Below are 16,906 nucleotides of genomic sequence, written 5' to 3' on the forward strand. Positions count from 1 at the left end.
CGCCCCAAAGATCATTAGGTGCGAGGTCTCTCTTCCATCTCAAGTCATGCACACTGCATTGGCTGTGGAGCTGGTTGGGTGATCCTTCTTATGACGCTTTTAGGATGACATCATATTCTGTTAAAACTTTGGCGTGAAACTTGATAAATTTACTAGCATTACATCTGCTCATTAAATCTTTGTTTATCAGTGTGTGAGTAAACGACCTTGTACATTGTTATGTCTTACTTTGATAACTTGGACAACATGGATAACTCTGTAACTGAAAAGGATATGACGTCACGATTCGTCACTTATATATGACGACTTTGATACCTGTAGATGTTAAACATAACCAGTAGGGCTACAGACACTCTACTTCGTCAGTTCTAACTACTATCAAAATGACCGCCATTTAAATATGGTCAATCAATCAAGTATGAAGATTCTTTTAAATCGAGAAAATTGTCGTTCCACAGTTGCGCAAGGAACATTTACGGTGACAGAAAACGGAAGTCTGGTAGCCATAGCCACTTTAGACCGAGAGACGACACCTGACTACGTGTTCAAGGCTTTTGCATCAGACAATGGGTCCACTCCTTGTGTGTCGTCAACTACCGTCAACGTTCGGGTTCTGGATGCCAATGACAACGACCCGATGTTCTGTCATCTCAACGTCTGTAACAATAGCGCCATCTACGCCAACATCCTTGAGAAGTCTCCCGTCGGCACCGTCGTAGCCCTTCCGCAAGTCCGAGACAATGATATTGGCCCAAACGGAGAAGTTACATTTAGTCTGACCGGAACTGGCAGCAATCTGTTCAGTATAGACTCTGAGACCGGGCTGGTCCGGATAAAAGAACAACTTGAGATAAACAGGTTGTTTCAGAGGGGAATCTTGTCTGGGAATTTCTCAAATAACGCGACCTTTGATCTTACCATCGTCGCAGTGGATCATGGGACAAATCCAAGAAGCAGCAATGTGACCTTGCACTTGTCTGTTCAAGAGATCAACGATGGCGCTCCCACCTTCAGCAACAACGTCTACAACTACACCATCCCAGAAGAAGAAAATGCAGGTGAGACAAACAGCACTGGTTTGAGTGGAACATTGTAACAACTGGTATACTCCCTAGGAAGCTGAGACGTATTCACCGGAATATTAGGATGTATTCACCGAGGTAATTGCTGTGTGTAGTTATAATAATATTATCATTGATGAATTTACGAATGTTTTAAATATGAATGCTACTCGTATCAGATTATCTGGTCGGTGACGTGGTCGCAAGTGCCAAAAACGCAACCGGTGTGACCTTCACCTACAGCATGATTGGAAGTGTCCAGGCGGAAGACCATTTTAAGATCAACGCTAACACGGTATGCCACCTTCTCAAAGACGTTATGCTATACTGCCGCTAAAAGTCACTTATACACAGTACGTTGTACGTCATATATATTACACTGGTTTGGGGATTTACCTGGGGACCCGTGAAGATCCGGGTTAGAATTGATCCATTGCTTGTCGTAAGAGGCGACTGACGGGATCAGGTGGTCAGGCTCGCTGGCTTGGTTGACACATGTCATCGGATCATAGTTGCGTAGATCGATGCTCATGTTGTTGATCACTGGATTGTCTGGTCGACACAAGACCGCCGCCATAAAGCTGGAATATTGCTGAGTGCGGCGTAAAACTAAACTCACTCACTCATTTACCTAGGCATTTAGAACTGCCCCATAAAAGTACATAATTTCACTTTTCACGTATGTATGTGACACACTGATGTTCACTGTAGCTTTGTCTGATTCCCAGGGTGCTATCAAGACGACAAAGAAGCTGGACAGAGAGACAAGGCAGCGGTACTCGTTCGCCGTGCAGGTCCGAGACGGGAGGGTGCCGGAGAGGACAGCCTATGCAGTGGTCAGTGTAACGTGAAGAGTTGTAGTTAAACATATATGTTTCAGCTCTGTAGGATACACGTCACACTGCATGTCACAGGCATTGTTTACGCGGATCTGGAGGACAAAGTAAACAAATCGTGTGGACGTTTTACATTACATGTAGTGAATTACGTAATCAATTGTTTTACTGCTCTTGTCTAATGCAGCTCATTTCGTTATGAATGCACCCCCATTTTATAAATATGCAACTACACAATCGCAAGGCCCCTTTTCCAAAAAGGAGGTATTATCGATTAAGCTACCTTTAGAAATGTGTGCATGGAATATGTCATTCCTTTACATAATTGATGTCATACAAAGGCACAGACTTAAAGGGTTAGTGCTTACAGTCAAACAAACTCACGGACCTGGTAACAGAGCTAGACCTAAGATATTTGCCTAATTGAAAGGTTTACGGTATAACGATATAGCCGACCAGACCTGTCACATTGCACCTCTCATCATGAAATGATTCTATACATATCGCCTGATAATGTATTACAGGTAATGGTGACGTTGAGTGACGCGAACGACAACGTCCCCACCTTCTCCCAACCCGTGTATAGAGTTACCGTTTCTGAGAATGCCAGTCTTCAGAATCTGACTCAGGTTACCGCCTCCGATTCGGACGCCGGTGTGAACGGCAGGGTTACATATACCCTCACAACTTCAACAGGTACAGCAGGACGGAACATCGTCAGTCTTGTTTACGTCGGTCATTCGATTGTATAACCAGAACGTTTACCTTAGCTTTCGTTAGTGTATAAAATGTATCTTCAGCGTGAAACGTTAGAGGCTCCATGGTTGTCTGAGAACATGTGTGATCACTCGTTTAGACATGTAGCCACTTGCGGGAAACACAGTACATGACGCCAACATGATACTAATGATTCTTCTAATGAGTGAGTGAGTTGGTTTTACGCCGCTTTTAGCAATATTCCAGCAACATCACGGCGGGGGACACCAGAAATGTGCTCCACACATTCTACCCATATGTGGATCGAACCCGGGCGTTCGGTGTGACGAGCGAACGCTTTAACCACTAGGCTACCCCACTCTCCCCGATTCTTCGAACGGAAAGAATTGTATCATACTTTATGACTGCCTTACTAACGAGTTCGAATATGGAGTTCCTTGTGCTTTTTTCATCATATTTCATGTGTTTATCACTCAAGTTATCATTTGTCAGGGGGTTAATATAATACTAAAGTTCATTTTTTCCACTAAGATATTTTTACACTGGATCCAACATCTGGCCAGCTGCGTCTAAACGGGTCCCTTGACAGAGAGACGCAGGCGACGTACGTCCTGACTGTCACGGTGAGTTGACAAACATGGAACTGTTGTGTTGCCATAGAAACATTATAATTACCATGTACAGATACTGACTTCGACGAATTTGTTGAGATATTAACTTAACCCTGTCTGAACCAGGCAAAGGACGGTGGCTCCGCACCATTGAATTCCACCGCACAAGTCATCGTCACTGTCTCCGACGTTAACGACAACGCCCCAACGTTCGTCAACGTCCCCTACATCGTGTACATCACAGAGAACAGTCCCCCTGGTCAGGCGGTGAGTAACCTAAATACCCAGGTATACAATACGGAGATCAGTTGTACAGTCCTTCCCATAGCCATCTGTACGCTGCATACCCATGGGTAATGTACATACGTACGTACGCACAATAGTGTACGTACGTATGTATGTCTGTAGTTCTAAAGAACAGGCTAGCTTGGAGCTTATCCATGCGTATATTAATTGCCCGGGAAATGTCACATCTCAAATACAGGTTATGGACTATATAAATATCCAGAATTAACGTAAAGCACTGGGACAAATCTATAGCTGACATATATGACGACTATCGTCAACCCAATTAAGTGCAACGTAATTAAAATCTTTGAGGAAAGAGTTTTGCCTTGTTTTGTGACAGTCAAATAGTCAACTCTTTTCTCTTGAAAACACGTGCTTTTCAAAGGTTTCCAGATATTGTTTTATTATGGATGTCATGTGTTCTGCTGTGGATGCGTAATGCTGTTGTAAGACGCTGTTTACCGTCTTCCTGTCCTCATCCAGTTGGTGGACGTTCTGGCGACAGATCCGGACGAGGGTCTGAACGGACGTGTGGTATATTTCCTCCAACCAGACACAGGAACAGATGTCTTCCAGATAGACGCGCTAGGTAATTCTCATATCGAGGGAATTGTTTCAGTTCTGTCTGTCCTTTAACAAGCTTGGTAAACTTACGTAGTTGCAATTGGATTGATGACGGCTTATTTGCTCTCAGTACATTAACTGATGCACCATCTACGCTATTTCAATGCAGTAGTTAGTCTAGTGCAATACAAGAGTGCATGAGATGCTGTTTAACAGGAATGCGTTGCAGACATATACTATTTGTATTCTACCTTGTTCAGATGGCAAAGTGGCCTCTGTGCGCTCACTGGACTTTGAACACAAAGAGGTGTATGACTTGACCGTGATCGCCAAAGATCTCGGCACTCCTTCCCTGAGCTCCAACACCACCATCACCGTCCACGTGAACGACACATACGACACCAAGCCTCAGTTCACACCCGACTTCTACTCAGTGTCTGTGTCTGTAGCAAGCCCTGTAGGGACGCCGCTAAATCTTACACTCAACGCCGGCAACGGGAACTTCTACTACACGATAACTTCCGGGAACGACGGTAACCTGTTTGATATTGTTCCCGATACCGGCGTAATGACAGTGGATGGGGATATCGTCACACAGGGCAACATACTCCTCACAGTCACGGCGTCGGATGGACGAACTCCCCCAAGTACCGACATTGCTAATGTGAGTCACATTATATAGATACTCGTTTCATCAACCATTATGATTTATGCTTTATAGCGCCCTGTCACAGCTTAACCGGGAACTCGAAAATACGTGATATTGAGGATCGAAAAGTCATATTTTAGTGTCTAAAACATATAAAAGCACTTACGAAAATATGTGACAATACCATAACGCTATTTCAGTTGTCAAAACGTGCACTTATTTGTTTACACCAGTACACAACAGGATGTCACTGGTCAGATTTCTGCGGTTAATTTTGATATATTTACGCGGTCATTACTTGCACAACGAGCGGCTTTCAGGGGTAGGTGCCATTGCTCCGAATTTGCTCCACTACATATAGTGAAATCACTCTCACTTGAACAGTACCAGAGGCATGGTATGTTCCCTGAAGGTTTATCCATTCATTCCAGAATGGTTACTGAATAGAGTCAAACCAACAACTTGTGAAACCTATCGATGCTACAAACACACATAACATGTATAGGCAGTGAAGGTTTTGTTATTATGGCAGACTTCTAGCATACAGTTCCAGGTGCAGATGGCCGGAATAGAAATATGTCTGAATGTTATTCTTTCAAATTGGTTATTACTTACTGTAGTGGTGGGTGAGCATCTGGAGGGATGTCAGAAGGGTGATAACTGAACTCAGGTGTCACGACTTGTTTCTGCCGACTGACTGTCAACGTCGCCAGCCGCTGCTCATGCTCAGGTTTGGCTGAGCCGGACTGGATTGTTTCCACGAAGACGAGATTTAGCTGAAATACTGATCATGCTAATGACTGCAACGTAACATAACATTCTATTCTCACTTGTATGGATCAGTGCACCGGTAGTATATAATGGAGAGGAACGTCTCTAGTAAAACGTTAAGAGAAAGTACTGATATCCACCAGGTACTAGTCTCCGTAACGAAACCGGATGTGACGTTTCCACAACCCGAATATCACGTGAGCCTTCCCGAGAACTTGACCCCACCAGTGAAACTGCTGGACCTAAACACCTCTGCAGAGCTCGAGGGAATCCCAGTGACGTATACGATGACCTCACAGACAGGTATGACTATTCTTTAAAATCACGTGGGCAAATACATATGTGTTTAATAGAGACCCAACAACGCATTAAAATGAAATTCAAGACAGATGCTTTCCCTGAAACCAGACGAAGCAGTAGTATAATATAACCAAATAAATTGTGAAATTATTGAAATGCACAAACGATGTTTTTCAGTCATACCAGCACATTATCCGAAATAGTACATGTGTTCAACGTTTTACTACAATAACCAGTATTTTTTATTTTAAAAATAAACCATTTAAATTATCATGGCTTTGATCCCTGCTAAAAGCGGCGCAAAACCATACTCGCTTCACTCACCCTGATCGTGTTGTACCAAAAGGCGTTACTTGGTCAAGGTTATTACGTTATTATAACATACGGGACGGCTCGGACTCCGTATATAGTGGAGAATGCACGTCGCTATTTAAGTGCAATAATCTTGTCAGTTCACCTTCCCACCTTGCCTTGACCTCGACTGTGGTCAGTCTAACCTATGTGACTATTCCTCTCATTTAAAGATGCCTTCATGGTCAACAGTTCCACTGGAGAGGTAATATGCGTAAAATCTTTGGACCGGGAGCAATCATCAGAGTACAAGTTACAAATACAAGTTGCCATAGTATTACCTTCCTCGACAAGATCTAAACGTGCAGGTGAGATATTCATCTGGTAGATTTAAAACATGCCACACTCCATACACAGGATCAGTATTACTAGGATTCGGGACGTAGCCAGAGGTTGATGTGACCGAGATAGATCACTTGTATACAGCTGTTGTGGAGTTTTCCACGGTGATGTCTTTTCTGTAGAAATAGTTACTAAATATACAAAACCAAACACTTTCTTGAAACTGCGGGAAGCATGGTTAAATATATCTTAAGTCTTTGTTATGCTGTGACTTTTGCATCATTCGTGCCAGTTTGGTTGTGCAGTATACATGTATTTACCCATAATATTCCAATTATGCAACTTACAATTACTGGTTATTTTACTGTTCTTTGTCAGTATGATTGTTTCCATAGTTAAGATAGACAAAGTACTGGATATTCCGATCTACTCAAGAACAAAACAAAGCTGTGTACGTTACGACGTACAACGTTCCATCTTTAACATAAATATACATACGCTATATAATATCTACTCACTGATATCAATCAACACGAATATTATTTTCCAGCGGAGTCCAATGTTGTAGAAGTGATAGTTACAGTCGAGGACAAGAACGACAACCCACCCCGCCTCCAGGCACCAGGCGGGGGGACGCTGGTGTACGGTATCCCCAGCTCAGCTGCAGCAAATTACCTGGTGGTTCAACTCAGGGTGAGGCACTGTTAGGGATGAGCATTACAGTAATGGACATCCAATGGAGTAATGGACATTCAATGGGTATATTGGCATATTGTGGCTGAAATTCGGTGGCTAAAAATTTCTTTGCAGCTGAAATAAGGGCCATCACATGACAAGAAACCACCGAATTTGTATTCTTAACAGTATGTGTGCCTATGTAACATAAAATCCTGCTCACAAAATGGAAGCCACACATTACTGGGGTCCTACACGTACAATCATATATCAATTATATCTCACAATGGAGACACCGGGTGTCAGGTCTTGACCTTCAGCAAACATCCATCACGAACAGCGGTACATGAACTAACTGCATCTATGACAAACCCTAATTCTACAGGACAGTTTTCATGTGCTAGTGAACGTATACTAACAGCATGTCATTCTACCTCGTTCTTCAGGCAGTCGACCCGGATGAAGGGGCTAACAGTGTCATCCTGTTCACAGCTACTTCCGGGGACACAACTCAGTTCGGAGTGAACCCTACTTCCGGGGCAGTTCGGTCTCTCGTCAAGATGGTGTCAGTAACCGCCACGGAATTCAGTCTGACAGTCAATGCAACTGACAACGACGGAAACGGTGCTTCCACGTCCTTGAAACTTAAGGTTCTTGTTCATTTTGCTCACCACTCATCCCTACATATATACAGTTAGGTACTCCTATCTTGATGGCTTGTGTGGTTTAGCTCACGTTATAGATTCGCATGAATGTCATCCTCAGTGAGAATCGTGTTTACTTGTGGGGACAATAGTTGGGTAAGAAATATGCCAATGTTTTAAATGATTATTGTATTCGCCTGAGTTTTTTGCAGAGGTTTAATGCAATGAATGTAATAGAATGTATTATTTTATCAGATTATAGTTGTGAAGGAGACTGAGAGATTTGGTCTGGTAGCTCATATGCAACCATCGGAGTTTAACAGTCTCAAGGATAACATCATTGCGTGAGTACCCACATGCTATATACTCTTGTGTGTTATGTTTGTATTACATCGACAAGCAGGTTAATTAAAGGCGCACCAGGGTTCCAAATGAATCCTACATAACAATGAATGTGTCATCGGTTATCTCAAACTTTATTTCACCACTATCATACGAGAGAAGGAAATGGGTGAAACATGCTGAAAGCATTAATGTTCATCCATCAAGTCTTTCAAATCTTCCTATTCCTTCCTGTTATATTTAACTCACTGTGCCATTCAGATTGACAAAATCCCATTTCCTGGCTTCAATATCTTCAGTTGTCTTAAACTTCCAATGAACTTGCATAAAACTCATTACATGTCATTAAATTCCCATTGCTGATCCTAAAATCACAGGCCCTGGTGTCTTGCAAGGATTAAAGATTTTGAAAAAATATAAAAAAGTTGAGATGACCTCCGACTCGAAATGCTTTATAGTACAATACATCATGAAGTATTGTACTGTGAAGCATTTTGAGTCGGGGTTCATCTCAAAATATTTTTTTTTCATCTTTAATCTTCGCAAAGACACGAGGGCCTGTTGTCTTTAAAATCCTATTGCTTGTCTTAAATCCCTATACTTGTCATAACATTACAGAAGACGTTCGATGTTTACTCATGTCCACATATGAACGAGGGTGCACTCAATGTGTGATGTTGCAATATGAAGGGTTGTTGTGTTCTTTGCAGGAATCTGAGTCGGATCCTGGGTCTGGAAGTACAGCTAGAGACGGTGGAACCACATACAGAGAACAGCAAGCTGGTCTTGACCAAGTGAGTGATGTCATCATTGTGAACACGCTCTGGCAGATAACAGTACAAGCCACTGTTCAGGGCGGCCATGAAATCAGACATATGGCCATACATACACTGGCTGCTGTGATTGACAGACGTTAAGTACATGACATTAAGAAAACTCCAGTTGGTGTACGAGTCTTTACGTTTGTGGTCTGTAGTTGTCTATAATATACTTAGTGTTGTTTACAAAAGAGACCCATCAAAGGAGACGATCTGACATAACTTTGGGATTTACGATAGATCTAACTATAAGATCACTTTCTGGAACATGCATATATATAATCTGTGGCCAGTATTCCTTGGGCCTGCTATTGCGTTTTCATGAGTCTTGAGTAATGCATATGTGAGATTAAAACGACATTCCGTTTGAGATCGCACTTCAATGTAATGACTTGTCATATAATGTCAACGATCATGTCAACGTAGGTTACTTACAGCCCAGTTATCTCTGTTCCACAAGTCGTCTATTTGTCTGAAACCGTCCAGCATGATGTCGCCATGGAGTTGGCATAAATATATTAGCCGATATGGCTAGACTTTGGAATCGGTTTAAGGCCTGGCAGATTCATCGGGTGTGCGTTATGTTAAAACACGTGGTGACATTTGTTTCAGGTCCGACGTGTATTTCCATGCAATTGACCCGACAACAGGGAAGGCGGTTTCTTTTGAAAATGTCAAGAGGTCAGTTTTTAAAAGAGTTAGTTAACCTTACAAATGACATTTACTTGACAGCCATAATTTATGTATTTACTAGAACTGATCTACCTTCATCACACGTGGCACGACATGTATATGTATTCATGGAGCTGGTAAATCTAAGCACTTGGAATAATGGTACCGAAACGTACCTATCAGCCATCATGTAATTGTAGCAGCCATTCCTTGGTAAATGGGAACGATATCCTCGATTGTTGTTTGATAGTTGTTGTTCATGTTCTTAAAACGCCTTTGTTGAATTGCTCATGCCTCCTGACTGATGTACAGCTCACAGACCTAGCTAGTTACAAATATGCAGCTAAATCTTGTTAACTCGAAATCAACTGAACTATAAAATATGAAGTTTTCCAAAGTAGAAATTTTAGAATAAATAATAAATAAATAATAAATAATATTGTTCTGGGTATTATTCGACATCATCAGTATCATCTAGAAAGGATATATTGAGAACAGGTTCAGCAACATGATTATCTGGAATACTTACTGCCCGTAACTCTGTAGAATGATTACCCTACAATTAAGGATATACTTAGCTTGCCAAGCACCCTGGTGGATAGTCGGTATCTTGAGTCATCATGGCTATGCGATAACCCGGTACACTGAAGTAAAACAGCTAATTATTTATATAAAAGAGACAAGAATGAGTACGTTTCGTTGACTGATATATCGACGTACAAGGGGTCCAACGCAGAATATTGTTTGCACAATGATAGAAATAAATGGTATACGGTGTTACTGACGTTAACGTAAGGTGATGTAGCAAGGTCGTGAAGTTGTGCTAGGTGATGTACCAAGGTCGTGAAGTTGTGTTAGGTGATGTACCAAGGTCGTGAAATTGTGTTAAGTCTTCCGCCAAGGTCGTGAAGTTCCTGCTAATTGATACAGATGAAGCTAACGAGTTTACACTACACTGTGTAGACAACACTGCTAACTGACAGAAGCATTTTCTCCAGTCTCGTGACGGCCAACGAAGTCGCCATCAATGAGCTGCTGGGAGTGTTGAGGGTGTTGACTGTTACCCTCGCCCCGACCATCACACCAAGGTTCAACAGTACTACTAGGGAACCCTACGTCATCAGTGAAGCCGAGATTGCCATCATTGTCATCGCCGGAGTCATGTTTATAGGTAGCGTGGCTGCAGTTGCCGCCATCATCAAAATATGGAAACAGTGAGTGAAGGTTTTCAGAGAAGAATTTTACTGGTTGAATGGTAGGATTTTTCTACGAGGCTATGGGTTGTATGTTTATTATCTACTACAGGGAATGTGAGGTGTCATTTGTTAGGACAGGATGTTTTTTGGCCGCTGCTTCAAAGAACAAATGATATTATTAAAGTTATGAAAAACACCGTATTTTCATGACACCCATCAATTCCTACGGATATTATATTTTATGGATAAACTAGGCGACAAATACGTTCTTAATGGATGAAGTTTTACGTTGCAGATTTGTCTCCCTTTTCTATCAAAATTTGCTCGTTGTGGGTTCGAATCCCAGATTCGCTCTTTTAATGAGATGTGAAGCTTTAAGCGTTCCTTGTCGGTTTCGCCAAAGAAAAGGAAGGTCTCCTAATGGCTTTAAGATTTTGGAGGCTTTTCTTTACTATTAAGCTGCCTTCAGTGTTATGCCTTGGTAATCTTCTAATAAGCGTCAACTCGCAACTCGCTAACGCAGGCCAAAGCACCTGTAGGAAGTAGATAAGGCACACTGTGCTAGTTAGTAAGATATTAACCTGTGTGTCACTAGGTACGAGGAGTGGAACAAGAAGCAGGAGAAGGCTAAGATTGCTCGGCAACGCCAGAAGAAGATGACGGAGGAGAGGACAGTGGACGAAGGCTTCAATGAGACCAACTTGGATTCAGACACTGCAGAGCCACTTGACCTGTGAGTCCTGGTAGATGCTGTCTCAGGGTGGATACTACAATGGGAGAGACGAGTTTTTCTGTCCTTGAAGGATGCATTTAAAATTCATTCCTGATTTCGGTTTGAACGGGACAACTGTTGATTTCTCGCACCAGGTACCTCACACATCCAAGCAGTACCCAGCTACAGGGCAAACAACTTGACTTGACCGTGCATACATTCCCCGTTTGCCTTGTACCATATGTAAAGCTACACTGAAAGATGTGATGTGACTTCTAATACATTTGCGAGATCCCTTTGAAAAGAATTACACGGACCATAAAGGTTCATCAACACTGACTTTTAAAGTCGAGGGACCTCAAACATCGTGACTGGTATGGCAAAGGCCTGAGCGTTCGTATCACTATTCGTGGGTCTATGATACACTTTGTAGTTCCGATAGGTTCAAACGTTACAAACAGATATGGACCTTGCTGATTAATTGTCACCCATTCACATGATTGTTGGAAAAGATACACACATATTGCTTACGTCACACATTCCGTGTTTCAGAGATGCTAGTGAAGACTCGGCTTCCAGAGACTTCAATCCCGGGATTCATCTGCGTTCCTCGAGAATGGCAGAGTAAGTTGGTCATTCGTCAAATGTCATGGCAACAATAAATACATTGCGATATTTTAAAGACATAAACACAGAAGCATGAAGACAATTCCAACTCATTAAGCTCAGAAAACTTATTCCTCGTGTGAGTCCATTCTATATACTCACAGAAACGAATAAGGGAACACATGAAAGTACAAGTGTTTCTTTATTTGTTTCCAGAATGTCACTCACAGTGGTATAATACCTTGTGAAGAAACCTGGAAAAGAATAAATGAACACTTAATTTGTTTCCATGAGTATACATTTTCACAAACGTTGATTGTACGTCTATAGACGTGTTGGACAAGATTTCATATTAACCTGATTTGATGCTTTGTTGACGCAACACAGGATTCTATACTGAGGTAAGTAAATGTCGGAGTAGACAGTAGATACAGCCACTATGCATGAGCCTTTTGTAGTGCACGTCAGCCCGATTAGTATACACGCGCATACACTAAATGTAGAGTATGTCATGAATGCCTGTATCCTAGTCTTTGCTATAACTAAAAAAAACACTTAACCCATTACTAATTGTGTGCATTTGCATTCAAGAACTATTGGTGTTTATGTTTCGTTATAATCTTCTTTTGTCAGTTTATTACTATTTTTAACAAAATAACATTTGCTAGTTGAATTTATGGTACAGGGTGGGGAAGAATATCTGTTCCCAGTATCCACTGCTTGCTACATGCATAGGCGGATCCAGAGGAAGTGTGTGTGTGTGTGTGTGTGTGTGTGTGTGTGTGTGTGTCCGCCCCTCCCCCCTTTTGTAATGACAGTTTATTAAAAGACCATTGAACTCTCGTAAAAATGAAGTGTGCAACCCCCCACCCCTCTCCTTTCTCAAGAGTGTGCACACACACACACACCACGTTTTTTTTCTCAAAAAGCTGCATACGTTCCTGTACACGAGCCGACTGAATGGAGGATCTGGAGGGAAATGTGTGGCCTGGGTTTTTGTTCACGTTGTCAAACTCTTGTTTCGTTTAGGTACACTAAATTATTTCTGACCATAGTACCCTATGTTCTAATAGACATTATTCACTAACTTACTCTTGTTTAAGTTTAAGTATGTGGCACAATTAAGTTTAGGTACATTTTCCCAGGCGTGCTTTCCCGATACTGTAAAATGTAAACCCTTCTTCTGTGAATTCTTTTGTCAGCTCGCTGAGGATGCTGGGGTCGAGACGGAGGTCGGTGATGTCTATGGAGGAGCAGGAAAGGGTGATTACTCTGGGCGATGAGCACAAAAGTGACAACATCATTGATCTGCGGAACATGCTTGCTAGTTTGGAGCTGGACAGGGTTATTCAAATGTTTGACACCGCGGAGACATCTACTGACAAGAAAGAACATGACGTCGAAAGCGGAAATACACCCGCAGCGCTGGGTGCGCCGATACCATCAACATCTGGAACGAATACTTCCGGCGAGATAGTTTCTCATCCCAACACTGTATCTGATGAAGTTTCCCGAGGCAGAGAAAATTTTGATACTGCTGGGGCCGACAAAACCAGTCTCAAATCCAAAAATGTTACATTTACGACTGTAAATCCTCCAGACAGTGGGAATTCTTCCGACAGTGAAAACCTGGTGCAAGAAACGTTGAGGAGAGAGAAACATTATAACCCATGGCTGGACACAACAAGAGATGCCAGCTCGGGAGAATTGGTCACTTCGCTGTGAGGAGATTGTTCAACAAAGGGCACATAAATTGATACCTGAATAGCTCGCGTGTGCCTTCAGCAGGATAAATAGCGCGCATAATGTTGACACAGTTACTTTACAGTGATACGTGCAATATTCACTGAAGTACACCTAAGGCAAACCCCCTTGCTATTGATATTTGATGATCCATATGTCATCAGCATCATCACCATCATCATCTTCATAAAAATGTCCTACCCGAGTAATAACAAGTACTATCCCAACAATCGAACCAGCTGACCGAGGCAAGTCAATACTAATCGATAACGTGTGCCTTAACTGAGCGTCGCTGTATGGGAATGTAAACCACACAACCAGCTCGTATGTTTATGATGTTGCCAGCTGTTTCTAATAGCACTTTTACTGGTGTAAGGGTCCACGGTGGTGCAGGCCAGCCATCGTGGTGTATTGTCAACAAAACCAAACGAGTGCAATAATCTGTATACAGACTTTAAGCGTGACGGAGCGTGTTTATTATATTTTACTTATCATCGGTTTAATATATCATGTATGTGTTGATATATATACTCTATTTTTATACACATTTATGATGCACATTGATACTCAAGTACTGTATATTTCAATTTAACTCCTGATGTGTGAGATGAAACGCGTCTGAAATCTGCAATACATTTTTTTCATATTTGACACACCGTACATCGAGAATGTAGTTATAACGACTCACAGATAGTCCCTATGTATTGGGTACGTAACACACAGCCATGTTCGGATGTCACGAAGTCGGGAGTAGTGATATATCGAGACACCAATCCATAGAAAGAGAGAATGGTGGATGTATGGGATTGTATGAATGAGTCCGTCGATGTTTAATTGATGGAGGAAGATGTACCCCGACCTTCAACATTATTTATATCTTTCATATTTTTAAATATAAGACTTGCTACGTCGACATGTGACTGTGACAACAACGTGTGACAACTGAGAGTCTGTGACCAACCGCTGTGTGTGAAGCCTGTGGTTGTCTATGAGGCATTGCATATATTACACGGGAGTTATAACTGTCTGTTTTGAATGGATTTTGTGATGCACATATGATTTGTTTTTAACATGTATTTAAATACATAATTAGCTAGTGTATGAAAGTTACATGAATCAAGTGTGAATAAGACACCCGGCAGCTGTTGACGTTACAAATTTGTGTGCTGTCAGTATTTGTTTTCATACAAATTAAGTACTTATTGCGAAAGCAATATCATCTCTTTAATCCCCTACACTTGTTATATTAAGAATTTCATCCGGCAGTTGATAAAAAACAGACATAAGTATTTTCTTCATGCATTAATGTTCTTTGCATATACTTCAGGAAGAATGTACTAGTATTTCATCATGAAATAAATACGTTTTTGTCGTATTTGTGTACGCATCTTTCACAGTTGTTTGAGCAAGTTGTGTAATGTCTTCGCATAGCGGAAAGTGAATGTTGTGGAAAGTATATACTAGTAATTATCCCCCGCAACGCGTTTTGCGGGGGGTATAAAAATGGACTCCGTCCCTGCACATTCGTCTGTTCCGGAGTAGAACTTTAAAAGCGCTCACTATTTCTTCTCCAAACATGGCACATATATAGATCTGGCGGTATACTGGTGCCTTTCGGTAGTTTTGGATTTCTGAATAAAATATGTTTTGCGTTTCCATGGCAACACGTTTGACTGAAGTTGGTGGTAGTGCTGGTTTCTGGAGCAGAACTTAAAAACCTTTCAATACTCTCCTTCTACTTTGCTATATACATGCCAAAACATTTGACATAACCATAACTAGTAGACATATTCATGAAGAGTATTTTGCCATTGCGGGGATATTGATGACTTCTTGTTGTCCATGTATCTAAACTAATTCAAACCCTGGGCAGTGCCATGTCAATATTATTGTCGTTTCGTTTTGTCGTGCGGGTTCAGTTCCAGTTTCAAATTCAAGCACGATTGTGGGATAATCGATTCTGATTTAACCTCGCTGACCTTATTGTTTGTAAACAAACATGTCGTCAGAATCGGACGTCAGCGAACTATGAGGTGATTGGAGACGAATTTGATCTAAAATCGTAATGGTTCCATGACGACCTACTAGATTCATAAAAATCATCAAAGTTTACAGTCCAGTTCGACAGTACAGAAACGGCATTCACCAGACTGGTAGTGAAACACAAATCCTACCCTGTTGCCTTTCGTCCCCGCTGTGATTTCCACAGCTAACGCGCTCGACTTTAAATGACATTTGTCAGTCTTAAATCTCAAACCGCAGAAACTATCACAGAGAAGCTTTATCTCCGTTTCAATGGACTCCACACAGGCTCTTCGCTGTGTGCTACGTATGACCCCAAACATCAGGTGCCACTTCACGAACTGGTCACTGGGAGGAGACTGTGTTCAAGTGTGAAGTTATCGTAGATTTTATTAGCACTAAACCATCTAGGAACGGGATCCACTCCTGTAGACATAGAGAGTATAACCTCATCGCTCCAAACACTCCACATTCCGGACGATGAATCTAAACGGACTGTTTGGCTTCCAGGGGACTGTGTTTGCTGTCTATTGTCATTGGATTGAACTTCCTGAAGGGGTCCTATCGTGACCTGATGTTATCACACATACACCATGTTAATAACAAGCTCACTTTTACAAATATTTATTGAATTCTCATTAACAATGACATAAATATATATTTCCAAAACCAAACTGTTTGTCTGCTAATGCCACATGGCAAATCTACTGTTGAACAACATCTAAGTCAATTGTTTCTTCAAATTAAACGATGACTAGTGTAAACACAACGATCAGCACTAGGCTGGGGGAACATGAGAAAATCAAATCGATTTTGAGGTTACAATATGTTTGATTCTAAGCAAACTTTCATAAAATGTAACAACAACAGAAAACAATATATATAATTCCATTTAGCGGTCATTATTACAAGCTGACCATACACATGCTTACAATTACTCCACGGTTTACTGAATTACATGCTGATGCATACTGGATGATCCCGTTACCCAACAATTGTGACCTACAGGAAATAATCACGCGCATTTATATTCCGTGATATTCGGT

General features: G+C 41.6%; 1 protein-coding gene across 1 annotated transcript in view; it reads left to right on the top strand.

Moving 5' to 3' along the window:
• LOC124288892 (protocadherin Fat 4-like) overlaps positions 1-15,213 on the top strand; it is a 49,381-nt gene extending 34,168 nt beyond the window's left edge. The window contains exons 44-62 of the mRNA XM_046725480.1: positions 459-1,058; positions 1,241-1,356; positions 1,790-1,897; positions 2,422-2,593; positions 3,146-3,237; positions 3,352-3,492; positions 3,997-4,102; positions 4,338-4,741; positions 5,641-5,800; positions 6,322-6,456; positions 6,981-7,123; positions 7,552-7,755; positions 8,005-8,093; positions 8,802-8,885; positions 9,522-9,590; positions 10,580-10,795; positions 11,373-11,510; positions 12,042-12,113; positions 13,298-15,213. Coding sequence (XP_046581436.1) covers positions 459-1,058; positions 1,241-1,356; positions 1,790-1,897; positions 2,422-2,593; positions 3,146-3,237; positions 3,352-3,492; positions 3,997-4,102; positions 4,338-4,741; positions 5,641-5,800; positions 6,322-6,456; positions 6,981-7,123; positions 7,552-7,755; positions 8,005-8,093; positions 8,802-8,885; positions 9,522-9,590; positions 10,580-10,795; positions 11,373-11,510; positions 12,042-12,113; positions 13,298-13,820 — 3,572 coding nt within the window. The 3' untranslated portion in view covers positions 13,821-15,213. The remainder of the gene's footprint in view (positions 1-458; positions 1,059-1,240; positions 1,357-1,789; positions 1,898-2,421; positions 2,594-3,145; positions 3,238-3,351; positions 3,493-3,996; positions 4,103-4,337; positions 4,742-5,640; positions 5,801-6,321; positions 6,457-6,980; positions 7,124-7,551; positions 7,756-8,004; positions 8,094-8,801; positions 8,886-9,521; positions 9,591-10,579; positions 10,796-11,372; positions 11,511-12,041; positions 12,114-13,297) is intronic.
• Positions 15,214-16,906: the final 1,693 nt, after the last annotated feature.

The sequence above is a fragment of the Haliotis rubra genome, unplaced genomic scaffold (genome assembly GCF_003918875.1).
Source record: "Haliotis rubra isolate DU_JTF1 unplaced genomic scaffold, ASM391887v1 Scf428, whole genome shotgun sequence".
NCBI lineage: Eukaryota > Metazoa > Mollusca > Gastropoda > Lepetellida > Haliotidae > Haliotis > Haliotis rubra.